Consider the following 18,286-nt stretch of genomic DNA (forward strand, 5'->3'; position numbering starts at 1 on the left):
GATTCATGTTAATTAAATCGAAATAAATTTTCTTCAGATATATCATTTTACGTTCGTAAAATAAAAAATTATATCTTTTAGTTATTGAACACCACATCAAATAAAACTGAGTTTTAATGTATATAAAAATTGTTAGATGATATCGAATATTTCTCTCAATATCAATATTATTAGATATTACAAATTATTTAAACTGAATCAAGAATGCTTTTATTGGTGCATAAAACTTAAACTAAATATTTTAGTATACATATTCTTCACAAATTCACAATTCAGATAAAAATAAGATTGAAAAAAAAAATTAAGTAAATTTAACGATTTTAGATGGTATACATTTAATAATTCTTTAAGAATTATGTATCTTTTCATAATATATAAATAATTATTTTATTTGTCCTTATTAGATGCTTTTTACTCAGACACATCTCATAAGCTTTTGAGGAGATGTTAAGTTTGTACTTTGATTTTATGTATGCTTGTATTTGTAAATATTACAATAACAATAAACGATATATTATGTTATCATCAACTTTTAAAATTAATAAAATATAAAAGGCCTTCAATGATAGATGCAGTAAGTGAGTTGATTCCAGAGATCTACTTTATGTATTAGTTGATTCCCGGGTCATTGAGAGGTATGTACGAGATGATTCCCTATAATTGTTGTATATCAATAGACTGCACGACCGTAAAAAGTTCGACCGCCACACACAATGCGCGCTCGCATTTTTTTACTCATAATTTTTACCTTACTACTAAATTTTCTTTGACATATTTATTTAATAAATTATTATATAATACAATAAATAAATAAATAAAAATTGAAAATATTAAGCTGTTAGTGATTATAAAATGAATAAAAAAAATGTTTAATTTAACAGACTATAAATTACTTGAACATACATTGATTTATATATAACATAAATCGTATAAAGTTGCTCAAAATGAGTGGGAGAAACATAAAATGTACCATCGCATAAAATAATATATAATTGTCGACTCTTCATCTACATGGCAAAATGTTATATTACGATGTGTAGTTAAACTATTGATTTTTAATTGTTAGATGAGTTACTTTAATGAAATAGGTGCTGCAGGAATTATTTTCCAACATTATCTACACATAGATTTTCTTATACCAGACATATCATCGTGTAATAAGTCTATATTTTTAACTGCCATCAGTTCACGATGAATAATTTTATTTAGTCACTCAGAAATAAATTCAGTCGCCTTTCGTTTACAATTATTACGAATTATTTACGCTAAATATACTGATCTTTTAGAACATTGTGATTATAAAATACATTTTTGTTTTCGTCATCGTAATTTGTTACGATCAAATACGATATGATAATACTACTTCAACAGAACTCGATCACTTTCGATGTATTTTTGAATTATGAAAATAGTATATATTTAATTTATTAATTAATCATTTTTAAATAAAACTTATAGTGTAACGGATACAACATTGTATCATGCAATACAATTTATTTTTGCGCCTTTATCCCACTACAATGTACAAAAGCGCTAAACGAATTCGCGTTTTTGGTCTATCGAAAAAAATAAACGATTTGCGCTTTTGAGCATCACCAGAAAAAATATATAATGACCCGGGAATCAACTTAACGGTATCGATGTAGGTTACAAGATGTAGGTAACAGGACTCGGGAATCAACTCGTATACAGCCATGATAGAGAATCACTACCTATAGGCTAAAATAAACAAAATATGCACAATTACTCTAACATAAAATACCAAAACAAAAATATTAAATAATATTAAAAAAAAAAAAAAAAAAAAACATTTTTTTTCGAAACTACAGAAATAAATGTATGAAAATATTAATTATTTATTTATTAAAATTTTTATAATAATACGTTACTATACTATTCGTATTAAGAATTAATTTATTTAATACACAAAAATTATAAAGAAAATTTGACTTTTGGAAAACTATAGATTGCTGGTGCGTGATGTTAATTATTGAACTGAAAAATATTTTTGGTAGATATACCTGCTACCTAAATACTAGATATTAATAGAATAATTATTTTATATTTATGAAATTTTTTCTAAAATACGTAATTTATTAAATAAAAACACCAATTTGTTTTTAGAAAATATTTAATATACACTTGTGCATAAAATAATGAAAAATTTGCGCTTTTTCCTGAAACTAAAGTATTAAAATGTAAATTATGCATTTTTAAACTTTTGATATCTAAGGTCTTCAAAATTATTGTGTAAGTAGTTCATATTCACAAATTATAAAATATAATGATTGGTGTTTTATTATTCGACTAACATCTAAAAAATATTCAAAACTAAAACCAAAAATACATTTATAAAATTATTTTTTTGCTAAAGATACAGAATGTTACTCATTTAGAGCTTATAAAGTTATAGGATTTTCATCTTTTTATATGCTCTTAATTTATAACATACTAAACTATGAATCCATTATCTACAATGACGACCTTAGAAATCAAAAATTTTAAAAAATATATTTTAAAGATTTTGTCTATTTTTTTTTTCAAAAATGTACATGTTTTATGGTTTTTTTTTTAAGTGGTATTCTTATTGTGTGACTTATAATATTATATTTTAGTATTCAACTTCATTAATATTAAAAATATATTTTTATTAATACTACTTAAATATCAAAAATATTATTTCAGTTCAATAATTAACATTGACTAGCGACATCTAGTTTTCCACACATTGGACTTTTCTTTTTTATTTATTTACTAATACCAGACTGCTAAAATTAAATCGTATACATTTGTTTCTGGAATTAAAAATAATATACGAGGTAATTTAATATTTTCTGTGTTCTAGCTCATACAACTTCCATACCCCCTACTTCCTAGTTTAACACTTACAGGTGAAATAACCAGAGCACGTATAATATGTCATACGAAAAATAATAGTATAACATATCTGGTAAACTAATAATATACATTAGGTATTTAGGTGACAAATTTTGTTTCAGAATCATAAATCAATAAATTTTAACGACGCAAATATAATAGGTAGATAATGTTTGGGAAATTTTGTTTTCCAGAAAATGTATTTCGAATATTATCCTTCCAACTGTATTTCCGGACAATGCGACTCGATTTCTGCATGAACACCTTCAGTAACTTGTTCAAAAGTCGAGAACAAAAACAAACAATGCACACGATAATTCCTCTTAATAGAAAACACTATACTCACGTTTAAAATGTGCATTATTACGACGAGGTAAAATATTTCATAGAAAAATAAATTTTATGTCTTCTTTTTATTTTAATAAATAATTTAACTGTTGAGACGAATATTGTTTAAATAGACGTATAACACTGTGGTGAACACACTTCAGTGAAAATATAAAATATAAAACTAATAACAGGTGAATTAATTACTTTACCTACTATGCTCTAACTCTAATCAATAATAGTATATGCCACGGATTTTGTGTACCACATATTATGTAAATATGTTTCTCATATGTAAAATAAAATTCAAATACATGATCTAAGACTTTAAAAATGTCCAATGCCATAGATCTATCACAACAATGTGCGTAAATGCGAAATTTCATATTTTTTAATCTAATCATAAACATAATTGATCATCGTATGTTCTGGTTTTGAATTCTCGATGAAATAATTTAACATATATTGATTGCATTTTCATTAGTAAATTCTTGGTTACTTATAGATACGAAATTCAGTCGAGTCATGTTTAGTATTGATTTTTACTAGTTAAAATAGGTAATTCAATTTGTCAAGACACCAATGTAACCTTTGGAGTCCCACATGGAAGTCATTTTTTGTCATACTACATATTTATATAGTAACCCAAAAGTAACCGATGTAAGTAGTATCTATGCATGTTTATAATTAGATATTAATATTATCGTTTAACATTTAATCATTCAATATAAATTTTAATGACTTTATTCACAATTTTGATTAAATGTAGTAGATGCTGCCTTTTTTATTGTTATCGTTACAAATTTAGTATCTATCTATTTTATTTTACCAAAAGTTGTTACATTAATGTATTATAAGCAAAAATAAAATTATCCAGAACGATTTTTGAGATAAATCACTCATCAAATAATGATCATAAAATGATTATTAAATAGTTTTGTTAATAAATGAAAAAGATCGAAAATAAAAAACCTATTTTCCTATTATTTAAATTTTTGTAAACACTACCTTTCACTTTAACGTATATTTACTAGGTGTAATAATATTATTATAATGATACGTTTTTATCTCTGTTTTACGTTTCAGAAATGAAAATAACACAAAAAAAATGCCCGTTTTAAAAGTGGATAAAAACGCATTTAAAGCACAATCAAGTCTTTCCGACGTATAACACGGTGGTTTTACATACTTACACATAAATCAACATCAGCCATGGTATATTATAGGAATGTTTTGCTGGAGAAAAATGTTGTATATGGCAGCATTCCAGACACAGTTGTTTACATACGAAGACAGACGAATCGAGGAGATAAAATGCTGCAAAATCCCCAAGAAAACGAAAATGCAAAACATTCGGTGAAGATAAAAGTAAAATTGTGTAAAGTATAGAGGGCCATTAGACGACTTTAAGTAGGTCAGTATCACTACAAAACCCATAGCTTCCTTCGGATTTTATAAGACATACGTGCCTGTTGTAGATATTTAAACGGTAAAATTAATTTGTCCAATTTCCATAGATCTTCAAGTGATAAAGCTATAATAGGTATAGTATATACAGTATAAAAGTCATGTATATCCTTGTATATTCGTGACAAATCAATATACATATTTAAATATTTTTTTATAGTTATAATAGTCTAATTATACCTAAATTATACTTAATTGAATGGTATAAATTTCAATTTTATTTTCTAAAATTTCAAAAAAAAAATATTTGTATTCAATTTCGTTTTTAAATGTCCAATGTAATTATTTTTTTTATCGTATAGATCGTGTGAATATTAGTTAGCATTTTATTTAACAGCGTAGTATTGAGCCATTTCATTGATGTAACTCCTGGAGATACTATAATAAAAACCCGAATTTAAATAAATTGATTTCATATTAATATATTAAGAGCGATTCAAAAGTTTTGAGACATGCTTGTATATACTGTAGACTTCTCCAATCAATAAGACGTAAGCAATTAATTGATCTTGCACACAGTTTCGAAACTTATCTGAATAAAAATGACTTATATATTATCTTAAGTGTTCGAAAATTACATGAAATATAAAATTATAAAATCTTTTTTTTTTCAATAAGCTTTATTTGTATATAAGTACATTTAAAAATTAATTTATTAATAAAATAGACACAAAAATGTATAAATAATACAATATCATACAGAAATACAGAATACTTACATTACAATAACATAATATACTTTTATACTTAAATATTGTAATAAAATTACAAACAAAATTGCAATGTGATAGTGATCTTGCTCATCCTATTCAAATTCAAATTCCCCTGCATAAAAGTGTATTATGATAGCCCGACGTTGAATTGTCTGAGAAAATAGAGGCATTGTAAAATCCAAAACAAGCTAAACTAGCCATATGATATGGATTGGAGTTGAATGTAAAAATACTAAAAAGAAATACAAACAAACATAAAAAATAAGCGGAAATGGAACTTTCCATGGATTAACGCATAATTATGTAACGGAATAAATGTTTAACTGAAAATATGACCCAAAGTTATCCGTCGTAATAATAATAACAATAAAAATGATACGTACATACGAATATATATTTATAAGTTCTACTTTTTCGTATAAAACAACAAATAGCATCCTATTACTGAACGGATGAGCAGATTCGAAGGTTTTAGTGTCGGGAAAACTAATTTCGTACAAGTCAGCAGTGCAAAAAAATATTAAAAAAATAAAAAAAATAATCGATTCTCATACCGATATTCTATATAGAGTGATTCACCAAGCATATTTACTTCTTTAGTTTTCCTATATTATAATGAATTCAATAAAATCCTGGTTTTTCGAATTTGTTGATATACCTATATACTTAAAGACTATATTTTCAATTTTTTGAGATTTTTTGTACTATACTCAAGAAGTGTTCTGTAGTAATACAAACATTTATATTTTAAAATTAACCTGCTCCCCCTTCTTTTTTTATAGTATATTATTATTTATTTATTTATTTGAACATTTTGATATAAGTACCTAGTTCAAAATGCAAATAAGTAGTTCTCAGTTATTACAATGTTTATACCAAAGATAATAGTCCTTAAAAATGATTTTACAAAAATATAAAATACATAATATAATATATATACTACTATACTAGATGTCTACAGGTATATACTACTTATTAGTTAATAAACTTGAATTATTTTAACAAATAATAGGTTTTGATAGACTAATATTAATTGCTTAGCCCTCTTATCATCTAAACCCATATTATCACGGACCTGATATTATCCTTAGTGTACCAAGTTAAAAACACAAAAATTATACTTTGAATTTTGGTTTTGATACGTCAAAGTTTTCAAAAAACAATCTACTAATAATTTACACTTGCAATAAAGGTGGAGTTTTCATTTGTGAAACAAAAGTTTATATCTCCACAGCACACTACTCGTACTTAAGCAGTGTCAAAATGTTCTTATTGATAATCACTCTGTTTAATGTACTTATACATTTAGTGATGGACAGTATAATATAATATAATGACTGTTACATAATATAATAATATAATTACATAGCTGATGTGCGTAAATTGTGTACAATACAACTATAATATAATGGTTGGATTGACATAATTAATGACGAGATGAAAGTTTACATAACAATCCATTAATTAAGCCAATTATAGTGTGCGTTATCGATGCGCGCGTGCCTACGCGTTACGCTAAGCGAACTAAATACTGTTTTAATATGGCGATGTTTAAATGATTAAAGAGCGAACATTGTTTCGACAATCTAAATGTTGTACGGCGATCTATCCATTCGTATACTTACGTTACACGGGTAATCGTTCGCCTGAATATGGCGGTAATTAAACGCTTTCAAATTGTTTATAAAAATTTTTTTATTATTATTTATCTTATAAATCAACTAAAATATTTTTTTTTTAAAGTTTCAGGTTTATAATTAATTTTATAGAGCATTTAACGCCGTATAATTTTGATGTGACTGTAAATTACGCATCCGTTTTGTTTGAAATAAATCATCAGCATCGATGTATTTTGTTTGTCTTCGGATAATTTTTCCAAACTTATATTATAATATTTAAATATATTAACACTATTATAACTACATAAGTTGTTAATTGCTGAAAAGATAAAATAATTTATCATTTTTATGAAAATAATAATTTTGAGCGGTGAGGATGATACTCATGCATTTTAATTTTTAATATAATTTGATATACCTTAGTTGATATAGTTTAGTTTGAGAAATCGATATAAATCTAAAACTATAGTATAATATTTTAATTGAAGTATTGATAGTGTATTAGAATAAATAAATCAATAAGTTACATCATTAATCTATTGAATAAATAAATACATAAATACATTATTTATACAATTTCCAGAAATGAAATGTTAACACGAATGTACACAAATTTTGACGACCAATTCCGCTAATTTTTGAAAACCTTGCACAAACTTTACAAAAAACCTTGTTTGATTTATGTGTAGCTCAATGAACTTATTTTTAAAAAATATAGTTAACTAGTTATCATGGATTTGCACAGTTATTTTTGGAATTTGCACGATCTTTTTTTACGAGTAATTTTTAAAAAACCATGAGAGAGTGCTGGCGCGTAACGTTATCCCAGCCGTCCACAAGTAACAACCTTTTTTACCAAACATTAGCACGCATTTTGTAGGTATAAATGGAAAGCTTACAAAATTTTAATGTTTCGTATTTGTAACTTGCAAACACAAAATCTACAATTACAGTCAAATTCATTAAATAACAATAACATAGATATATAAATCTTTTTAATGGTGGTGAAAATAGCTTATAGTTCATTTTTGATCATTTTACATAGTTTTAAGGGTAAAAAATTTAAATTTTGGAACTGATTTATAAAAATACAATCACGTTTAAATAAAATAAAAATATCCATGCACTTAAGTAATTCGACTATAAAAGATGTGAGAAATTTCTAAAGGATGTCTATGGGTCTAACAAAATAGTTTTTAAAAGAGATACAGATAATATGTATATTATAATATTATAATATGGTATTATGTATTTTAAATACTTTTTTAAAATAAATATTTGAATATTAAGTAAAAAAATTATATTAGGAAAAATACAAATACTTTAAAAAAGTATTTATAGATACTTTTAAATTTTTAATTAGTAATTTTTTTGACCTTATAAATCAACAAAACCGATTTTCATGTTTAACGTTAATTTTATGTGCATAATACATATAATATGTATAATACGTAAGGTTAGGTTATAATACACGTAATATTAAATATGCTATGAAATACGAAATTGTTTTGTCAAAATATTTTAATTCCAAAAATAGTTGTGCAAATCTATGTTAATAGCATGCTAATTAGTGAACTAGTGTATTTTTAAATTAGTTCATTAAGGGTACCATTTATGTACTTGAAACAACCACTTGTATAATTTTAACATTTAAAATCTCTACCTAATGTTAAAGTTTTTTTTTTTTGTTAGCATCAGTAAATCTAAAATTTAAAAATAAATCCCTTGCATATCACTAACTGCTTAATGCTTTATATTTTTAATTCAAAATTTGAATAGTACAAAAACAAACATAAGCAGTGGAAGCTATGTGTTTTAATATTATTATACATTAATTTATATACGCGACCATTCAATAATGATTATTATTGTTATTTGTTTTTTTTTTCGCGCTTAAAAAATAAAATGCAAATCAGACCATAGCCGAATACCGTACCTACCTACTTTCATCATATACGGACGTATATAAAATTTTTGAATCACGTGAAGTTAACATTTATAATGTTTCTACTAACATTATAAGGAACGTATTTTATTTACAAAAGAAAATAACAAAAATAATATTAAACTTTTAGATATATTAAAAATGGAACGAATGTTATTAAAAAAAAAAAAAATACCTGCTTATCATCCGTCATAACGAAAGAAATTTAAAATTCAATTCTCATAAACTCATGACAGTTGTAGTAGTATAACACACAATATGCAATTGAAATTTACGTGAAAATTTAAACAACACGCAATCGTACGTATATTTCATCAGTATAAAAGTATTGTTACTACAATTCTAAGCTTGGGCACACCGCGCATGCTATTTTATGTTTAATAATAATTTCAACATATTTAAAATACGTTTTTCGGTACATATGAAATAAGCTGTGTTAAACATTGTGAAGTTTACAGTTTGTTAAAATTGTTATATTTTCGTGAAATGATTTCATAAACATGTCCGTTACAACAGCTATTATATAGGTATTTCATACTGTTCACCAACGTCGAGATAAATAACTAAACGATTAGGACTAATATTCTAATATTGAAATCATTAATATCGTCTGCGTTAGAACCGTGAAAGTCGATTTTGAAATAATTGAAAACAATTGTATATTGTGCTAAAAAGAAAAAACAAATAAAACCACTTAACCACTGGATGTAAATTATTTATTCAAAATAATCTTTTTCGAAAGTTTTCAATTGTTTCGTAATCTTGATCATACAAATTATATCATATCATTACTCAATTGAAAAAAATGTCTCAGTTAATATATTTTACTTATATTAATCTAAAACAGCTACTAACCTCTTACAACACAAATTTTGTCAGGGATTGTACTAAATCATATACTAATCATTCAGGCTTTATTTTAAGATACATTAGGAAATATCAAATGTGCAATTGCCTTAACCAATATGTGCACTTAAGAAATGTATAGTTCATAAGTTAAACGGGTAAGTATATTACTTATATAGTGGACTAATACTTACCTATAGTGTTATCGATTATATACTTATCAACGATTGCTTTCAATTGTCTCAAATTGTGAATATTTTCAAAACTTAATATTGTAAAATTATTGAACGTATAATTTATACTTTTATGTACCTACAAATTCTAACGCTATATATAAGTCTCGAAGCGCTAAACGACTAAACTATAATTTGTTTTATACACATACAGTAATATATCTATTAATTATAAATGTAAAAATAAAGAAGAAAAAGTATTATTATAGTTTGAACTTATTACATAAACGATAAGTTAAAATATAATATAGATTTCAAAATCTAAAACTACATTATGGGCTGTAACACCAATGTCAAGGGTTCTAGATTAGATTTATTAAACAAGTATCCAATTTTCGGTATTACAGTATATTTTAAAATTAATTAATTTTGAATAAAATATATTAAAAATTGCAGTCTTATAAAAAAGCAAATTTTGACGTATTAATTATTTAATTTTAAAATTCAAATTGAGATATTTTTTTTTAAATTAATATTCTGAATCTATTTTTTGTACCAAATTAACTGGTCAGATCATCAGGAATTCCAATTAATCTTATAATTAATCATAGCGAAACACAATAACAAATAATTTAAAATACATTATTAATTATTAAATAAAAATTAGAATAATAAATAAAATAATAAAAAATGTAAGGTTAACTTGGTTAGTAGGACCACAAAATACATTTTATTTTAATTATTCTAGGGAAATACTATACGAAGCTATATCAAAAAACAGTAATATTGTTAAAGTCACAGTCTTAGATTATTAAGTATACGTCTTAGACCTTAGTAAGGATACTAAGTATAGCCAAATAGAACAGATAAGTACCTATCGACATAAATAAAATTAACGATGTTCTTGATTATTGAACCGGTCATTACTTATTATAACTTATAAAGGTATATCCCAGTGATTAGGCATTAGTAAATAGTTGTGAACAAGTATGAGAGTAATGGATCAATTATTATTAGTATTACAATAAATATATATTATAAGTACTAATCTGGTACTATGCCCAGCTTTGAGGATCTACATATTATCATCAACTATCTATAATATTCAAGATAAAATTCATAAAAAAAAAAAAACTTTTTACTTTTTTGAAATTATATTTATAGGTTTCTATTTAATTAAAAGTTCATTCTGGTTACGTCCAAAAAAACAAAGGCTCATATAACAAAGGGTAAAAACTTTTTTTTTAAATATTAATACTTTTTGAAATAATAAGTGTCTTACGTTAAATGAATATACCCTGTAAAGTATACATTTTTTTGTGGGAGATAAATGAAAAAAAAACAGTTTGAACGACTGTATAATATAGTCTTTTCACTAATGAAATTGAATCATAAATATTTATTTAAAATAATAATATATTTTATCTTTTTATCATAGTGATTTCAATATACATAGTATCTAGATTTCAAGAGATTTTTTATGGGTAACTTGATGTTATGTATGCATTCTGTCTGTTGTGTCAGTCGGAAGTTATCATTAATGTGTTGAAAGTACGATTATATTGAACACAGTAACACACCGTTTGGATTTAATAGAATATAACGGACGAAAATACTCCGTGACTACGAAAAATGTTTTATTTTTCATTCAAACGGATGATTCTAGTAATTCTCATAATCTGCGATAATCTTTACTCCTACATTTATTCTGAAAAAATATTAAAGTTTTCCTTATTATCTTCAAAGCAACGGCCGATATTTTTAAAATTGTTTTAGTTGATTAATTATATTAACTTGAAATCTATAAACCGCATATATTAAAATTCAAAGGACTAAAAATATATGACTTGATTATAACCCCGTAACTATTTGTTATTAAAAGTCTTAATATTTTTTTTTTAATGAAAATAGAGACAGGCATTGATAGTCGCGTGGCTTTTGACGGAAAATCCAATCCCGGTCAACGCTCAACCATAAAAAATAATATTTAATTTAACTAAGGATTTTTCTACTTTTATTTTATAGTTCCTTGTTTATATCAATGTATCAAAATAAAATGTCTTTGGCATAATATTATTATGTTTATAATTCTATTACCATACAAACACATAATTTCTGGCTAAAAATAAAAACAGTTCACTATTATTTTAATAAATTGTGTGCATCAACGAACAACGTTTCATTAAAATATAAAATTTTTAACTACTTTCAACATATTTTTATAACTTTTGAAGTAAAATGACGACCAAAACTGAGTAAAACAATTCCATGTGCAATTCAATGCCAATTGAATGTAATTCGTGTTGATCGACTTTTGTAGGTTTGTACCTGCCACCAAGAACGAGGGTCCTAGTGAAAACTTCTCATTCAGTCCTATGCTGTACAACTTTCGAGTGTCACCACCACCCGGGCACAATAAAACGTTTTCACTTCAACAGCCGTTCGCAACCCTATTCGACAACCTAATCACAGTACTTTGGTCGGTATACGGCAAAAAATCAAAAATTCAAATTGGTAACACACATAATTATATAAAAAGATAATCGTAGGTGTCACTCTGAGAGGTATAAATTGGTAAACATAATGTCGTTACTAAAACATAGTTTCGCGTATGGTAAAACCATCGTTTTACTGCTGTCGCTAGTAAACATGAATATCTTAAATATTCCGATTAAAGACGGTTCGTATAATATAATAATATAATACAGGTGATATTGTCGTAATATTAATTTTCAATCATAAAAGCATAAAAATCTCGTACTTTGTTTTAGAAAATCGACTGAAAACTTATTCATTTATCTTTTTGTAAAGCCAATAATTATAACCCAAACCTATCTTTTTAGTGACACCTCGATGTAGCATGTTTGGGAATTTTTACCTATTTAGTATTGAAAATCTACCCAATTAAAATACGTATCATATGCGTCAAAATTAGTAAAACATGAGTGACAATGCAAAACTATAAAAAAAAGAAATATCTTTTGCATTAATATTATGTTTTATCATTGAACAAAAATTACCCCTTTATTTGTTATTGTTTCTATAAAATGCATTGTCATTTGTCACTACGATAAACCTTACGCGGATATTTACCTAGTTAGTATACTTACACAGAATACATAATATTATATAAAAATAGTCTGTCGTACTAAAATGTAACAATATGTTATTTTTATATCCTTAATACTCTGACACTTTATCCGATAGAGTATATACGATAGAGTCTTCGTAACCTAATCTAACCTATACGTACCCTACGTTTGGCGTTTTTGAACGATATAGTTTTAAATTTAATATTTGTCATGAAACACGCTAGTACCTACACTACTAGCGATTTTTCATCATACAACATATTTTTTCTCTTATTCCGTTTTGACGCCCACATCTTCTACCACTAAAAATATATCATGTTTAGGGAATTAATAATAATAATAAAGTATATAAACCATATATGACATTTATAATTATAGTATAATATTATGTAAGTGCTGATAATTTTTATATGATTAAAATACGTCAAAAATTTATCACATCAAATTTATATAAAATATTATAGTAATTAAAATACGCAAATTAGTAGATAATTAATTAGTAAAAATTTCATATGCCCTATATTCACTCGACAAGCCACTGATTATGATAATATAATAAGATAAAATATGGAAAACGTTAAAATAAAAATATAATTGTTTGAACATTCCAAATCGAATTTTTTCTGTACTGTCTATGATTTTGGATTTTATCGTAGTCCAACTTAAAAACCGTATTAAGTTACATTTCATAGTAAAGTGTATGGGATAGGTACATGGCGTATTTAAATTTACATTGTATGCGATGTACCGTCGACATGTCATAATTACAGCTTCATTATTACAGCTTTTTTGCTTTTAATTCATGTTTTTAAAATAATATGACTTCTGACTTCTAACCTTTATAAAATAAGGATTTATGCTTTAGTATAAGTCGTATTTAGTAATTATTTATTGAATATAGAATACAATATCCAAGCGTATTATAATTATATGTCTAAACTAAACACATTTTGGGAACGTGTTATAGCCTGACACCAAATGTCACTATTGAAATATCATAGAAATTATAATAATATTTAGGATTAAAATTGTATATGCATTCAATTTTATTAAAATAGAATAGATTATACAATGATGATTAACCAATATTTTCAAAAATATCAGAACAAATAGGTATCGATCGAATAATGTTAAAACCAATTTAATACACTTACTTCTATGTAAACTAAATCGTCTTTGATACTCTTACTAGTTTTGCTTTTCATTTTAAAAAATCCGCAGATTTTTTTTAAACATTTCTTGAATCAAATACAACTATTGGTTTTATGTAATTGAAATAAGGAGCGTAATTATATGACATGGTATCAAATATCAACCATACTACTTTTCATAAAACATGCATTTTTCGTTATTATACCTAGTTAAAATGTACAATAATAATATGTAAAAAAATGTATATCATATCCACCAGTAATATGAGATGATTCATGAACATAATTCGACTACATTTTTTAAAGGACGTTGTAAAAAAAAAACATCAATGCGTACAAATCTTAGACCTAAATATTAATAGTATAGAGCCATTGAACATAATAGAAGCGACAGTCAAACAGCTGATCGATTTGGTTTAATTTTACCTGGGGATCGGCACTATGTTGGCAGCTAAGACTCTTCATGATCATGTTATAATACGGATTTAAAATATTACGTTACGACTACAGTATCATGCCGAACCTATGGCAAAATGTCAAGGTTAATCGAAATATTTATCAGTGTTAAAAATAGGATTTCGATAGCTGACGCTTGTGTTATGTTCTATTTTAATAGTATTAACCCTTTCACTGCTATGGACGCACATATGCGTCTAATTTAAACGGCTTTGGTGTGCTAGGGACGTACAAACGCGTCCTATCATTTTAAAAATCAACAAAAGCTGTTATCGATAATGTGATAATATCATAAAATGGTAAATAATTAGACGAATCCAAAGAAACAATATTTAAAACAAGACGAAAAAAAAATATTTAAAAATAAAATTTAATCCCAGCACAGTGCTGTGAACTGGGAAAAAATAATTCAGCAGGGAAAGGGTTAATAACAATGTAGTATTATACATGTGTCGTGGACCACGAACGTATAATAAATACATAACAATGTTTACGTTCTAAATTTCACCACGTCCCGTCCGTCATGTATATAACTACAGGTGTCAATCAATTACAATGGGCGTTGGAATTTTTGAGATGCATGAAGGTAGACTATGGTTATCCAGAAAGCATAGGGAAAATCGTCGGCGAACTGGAAGAACAACTGATATCGCTTTATGCCAAGGTCGGCGAAAAAATGCAGGAAAACAAACGAAAAAAAGACCTAGAGCAAATGGAAAGAGAGGCCAATGAAAAAAACTCGAAAAGTTAGTACTTACACAAAATTACAATAATTTTCATTAAAAATCAAATTGACAAATAAAATTTTATTATTACATATTTGTTTTTATCACGGAATGCATAATGAATAATATTAGGTAGGTATACCATAATATAAATGATTAATGGCAATAATTAGTTTATTATCCGTCGAAATATCGTAAATATTATTAGTATATTACATTATACGAAGTGTTATATTTAACGCGTTGCACCTTATTGACTATTGTTTCAAAAAACACTGGAAAATATTTCTTTTACAAAATTTTAAATCATTTCAAAACGACATTTTCAGGAAAAAAATATTTTTTATTTTTTTTATCTTTTCAATAACATCATACATTTTCCGATTTATGGAAATTTCAGATAAGTATTCTTTCATTTATAATCAAGGCTAGAATGTTCCTATCAAATACATATTTTGCTTGGTAAGTCATTATAGAACATCAAAAGTAAGATACAAATTTGTTTCACACTTCTCCGACGTCGTATAAAAATAGAAGACATTGTATTTTGCTAATTTTGCATATTTATGCATATTTATGATTTCTAGTACTATTTTGACAATATTGCGTTTTAAGTACTATTTATAGGCATATTTTCATATAATAAAGAAAATAAACAATATAACTCCAGAAGTATACAAATATACGTGAAAGAAAACATGTATTTTGATTTGCACATAGTAGGTACGTTATTGTTTATTATCACCGATGATATCGGACAATTTATTCTATTCATTTCTAATAATCTAGTAACTTTTAAAAGACGCATTTTACTGCAATTAAATAATTCATCGTATTTATACGTTCCAGAGCTGACCAATAGCTCATAAATACCTACTACCATATTCTATGAAAAAGTATGAAATTTGTTAACAATTTTATTTTGCATATTTTCCAATTTTTAATTTTACTTTTCACGCTTTTATAGTACATATTTAAGTGCTAAAAATGTACTTTTTTATTGTTATAACTTCCAAGCCTTGGCCATAATATACTTTTAAAAAAAAAGAACGGAGTAAAAAAAACTTTATGAACTTAATGATTAAAATTGTAATTATTAAAAATTCAATTTTCAAATACTTATAAAAATACTCCGAAACATATTCTGCATTTAACATATGGAATTAAAATTCTTCATTAAAAAAGTTTAAAAATTTTTTTTCAAAAATAATATTGTGCACTGATTATTGATTTAATGAATTTTGTTTTTCTTAGTTTCTAGTGTTGAAAAACTTGCAACGGACATGTTTTTATCGTTTAATGGAGAAGATATCAAGGGAAAACTAGATGTGATCAAGGTAACAATAGATCCAATCACCGGCGAAGCAAAATACTTAAAAGAATTAAATTCGTTGGGAAAAAGGAAACAAAAACCAATAGACCCATGTGCCAACGATAAAAAACAAACAAAAAGTATATCAATTTCTTTTATTCAGATACGATTTTTTTTGTAAAATAAATTTATTCTTGACTTTAATCTATTAATCAATTAAATGTAGATTACATGATTGGCGCCTTACAAAAGATTCTTAGTAAAACGACAGAACCAGACACTAAAAACGGAGTCGAGGAGTATATATTATTGACTTTTTTAATTTATTGAAATATCTAATTCAATACGATTTTATTGAGATAAATTCTTCTAATCGTGGATGTTTTGTTTTTCAGATTAATAAAAGGACTTAAAGTGGACAACTCAATATCCAAAAAGCAATAACATACGACATTGCAAGCACTGTATCATAACATAATATATTTGTGTGTATTATTTTTAACTTGTAAGAATAATACGTTTTTTCAGATTTTTATCATAATGAAAAATAAAATTGTCAACACAAAACTTTTATACATATAATTATAAAATATTATCCGCGTGTGCCAATTTTATTGAAAATGTTCACAAAAATTCAATTTTTTCTAACTCCCCCTTTATATTATTATTATTAAAGTTAGCAAAATAGAAAAAAATAAGTGTAGTGCATACTATAATAGTTTCAAGTGGCAGGCTCAGTCGTTGTAGGATACATTTTAGTATTTTACTGCAACTTGCTGTGATGACGTTCTATAACAGTTTTGTCCGGATAATCGGAATAATATTTTCAGGTTTTCAAAACTTCCCCTCGACCTAAACAGACAATTTTACATTTTAATTTAAATTTAATTTATCTAGGGCAATAATTTATAGGTAATTTAAATTATGTAAAATCTATATACACATATACCATTTTTTTATAAAATTATTTAAATATTTTAACTGTGTAGATGATAATATATTATACATGGTAAGAATATTATAAAAAATAGGACGTACAAATAACGAAATAAATCATTGAAAAACATAAAATATTACCGTATTGCCGTCACAAATATAGTTGTTGGAAGTCGTTTCCCCAAAAAGTTGAAATTGTTTGGGGAATTTTATTAGGGTGTTAAAATATTTGGTTAATTAACTACTTAACTGTCCTTATTCATTAAGTAATATGTTGATTTTAATTCGCACTTATTATAAGTTAGCATCAGATTTTTTTATACTATTTAAAAAGTAACTGTGACAATACAAATTTTTATTTTTGAACAAAAACCCTCTTTTATTAATGAAAATTATTACTAATAACAGAGCTGGGATTTATATGTAATAAAAAACCAAAAATATGTACATATATATGTAATTAAAATAGCCAAAATATGAAGTATAAAATAAAAAATATGTATTAAGAAAACTTTAAAAATATGTTAACGTGTTAAATTAAAATTAAATTCTAAATAATTTTTGAATAATACAATTCATTGTTTTTAATTTCTAATCAATTTAATTTAAAAAAATATAAAATATAAAGATATTTTCACAACCGTACA

The 18,286-nt window shown here is 25.3% G+C and overlaps 1 protein-coding gene across 1 annotated transcript; it reads left to right on the forward strand.

Moving 5' to 3' along the window:
- The first annotated feature begins 12,205 nt into the window (after positions 1-12,205).
- LOC113557570 lies at positions 12,206-17,147 on the forward strand. The gene is made up of 6 exons (XM_026963145.1): positions 12,206-12,222; positions 12,288-12,481; positions 15,206-15,412; positions 16,646-16,843; positions 16,930-17,002; positions 17,099-17,147. The coding sequence occupies exons 1-6, from the start codon at positions 12,206-12,208 to the stop codon at positions 17,145-17,147; spliced, it is 738 nt and encodes a 245-aa protein (XP_026818946.1).
- Positions 17,148-18,286: the final 1,139 nt, after the last annotated feature.

This window comes from Rhopalosiphum maidis, chromosome 3, assembly GCF_003676215.2.
Source record: "Rhopalosiphum maidis isolate BTI-1 chromosome 3, ASM367621v3, whole genome shotgun sequence".
NCBI lineage: Eukaryota > Metazoa > Arthropoda > Insecta > Hemiptera > Aphididae > Rhopalosiphum > Rhopalosiphum maidis.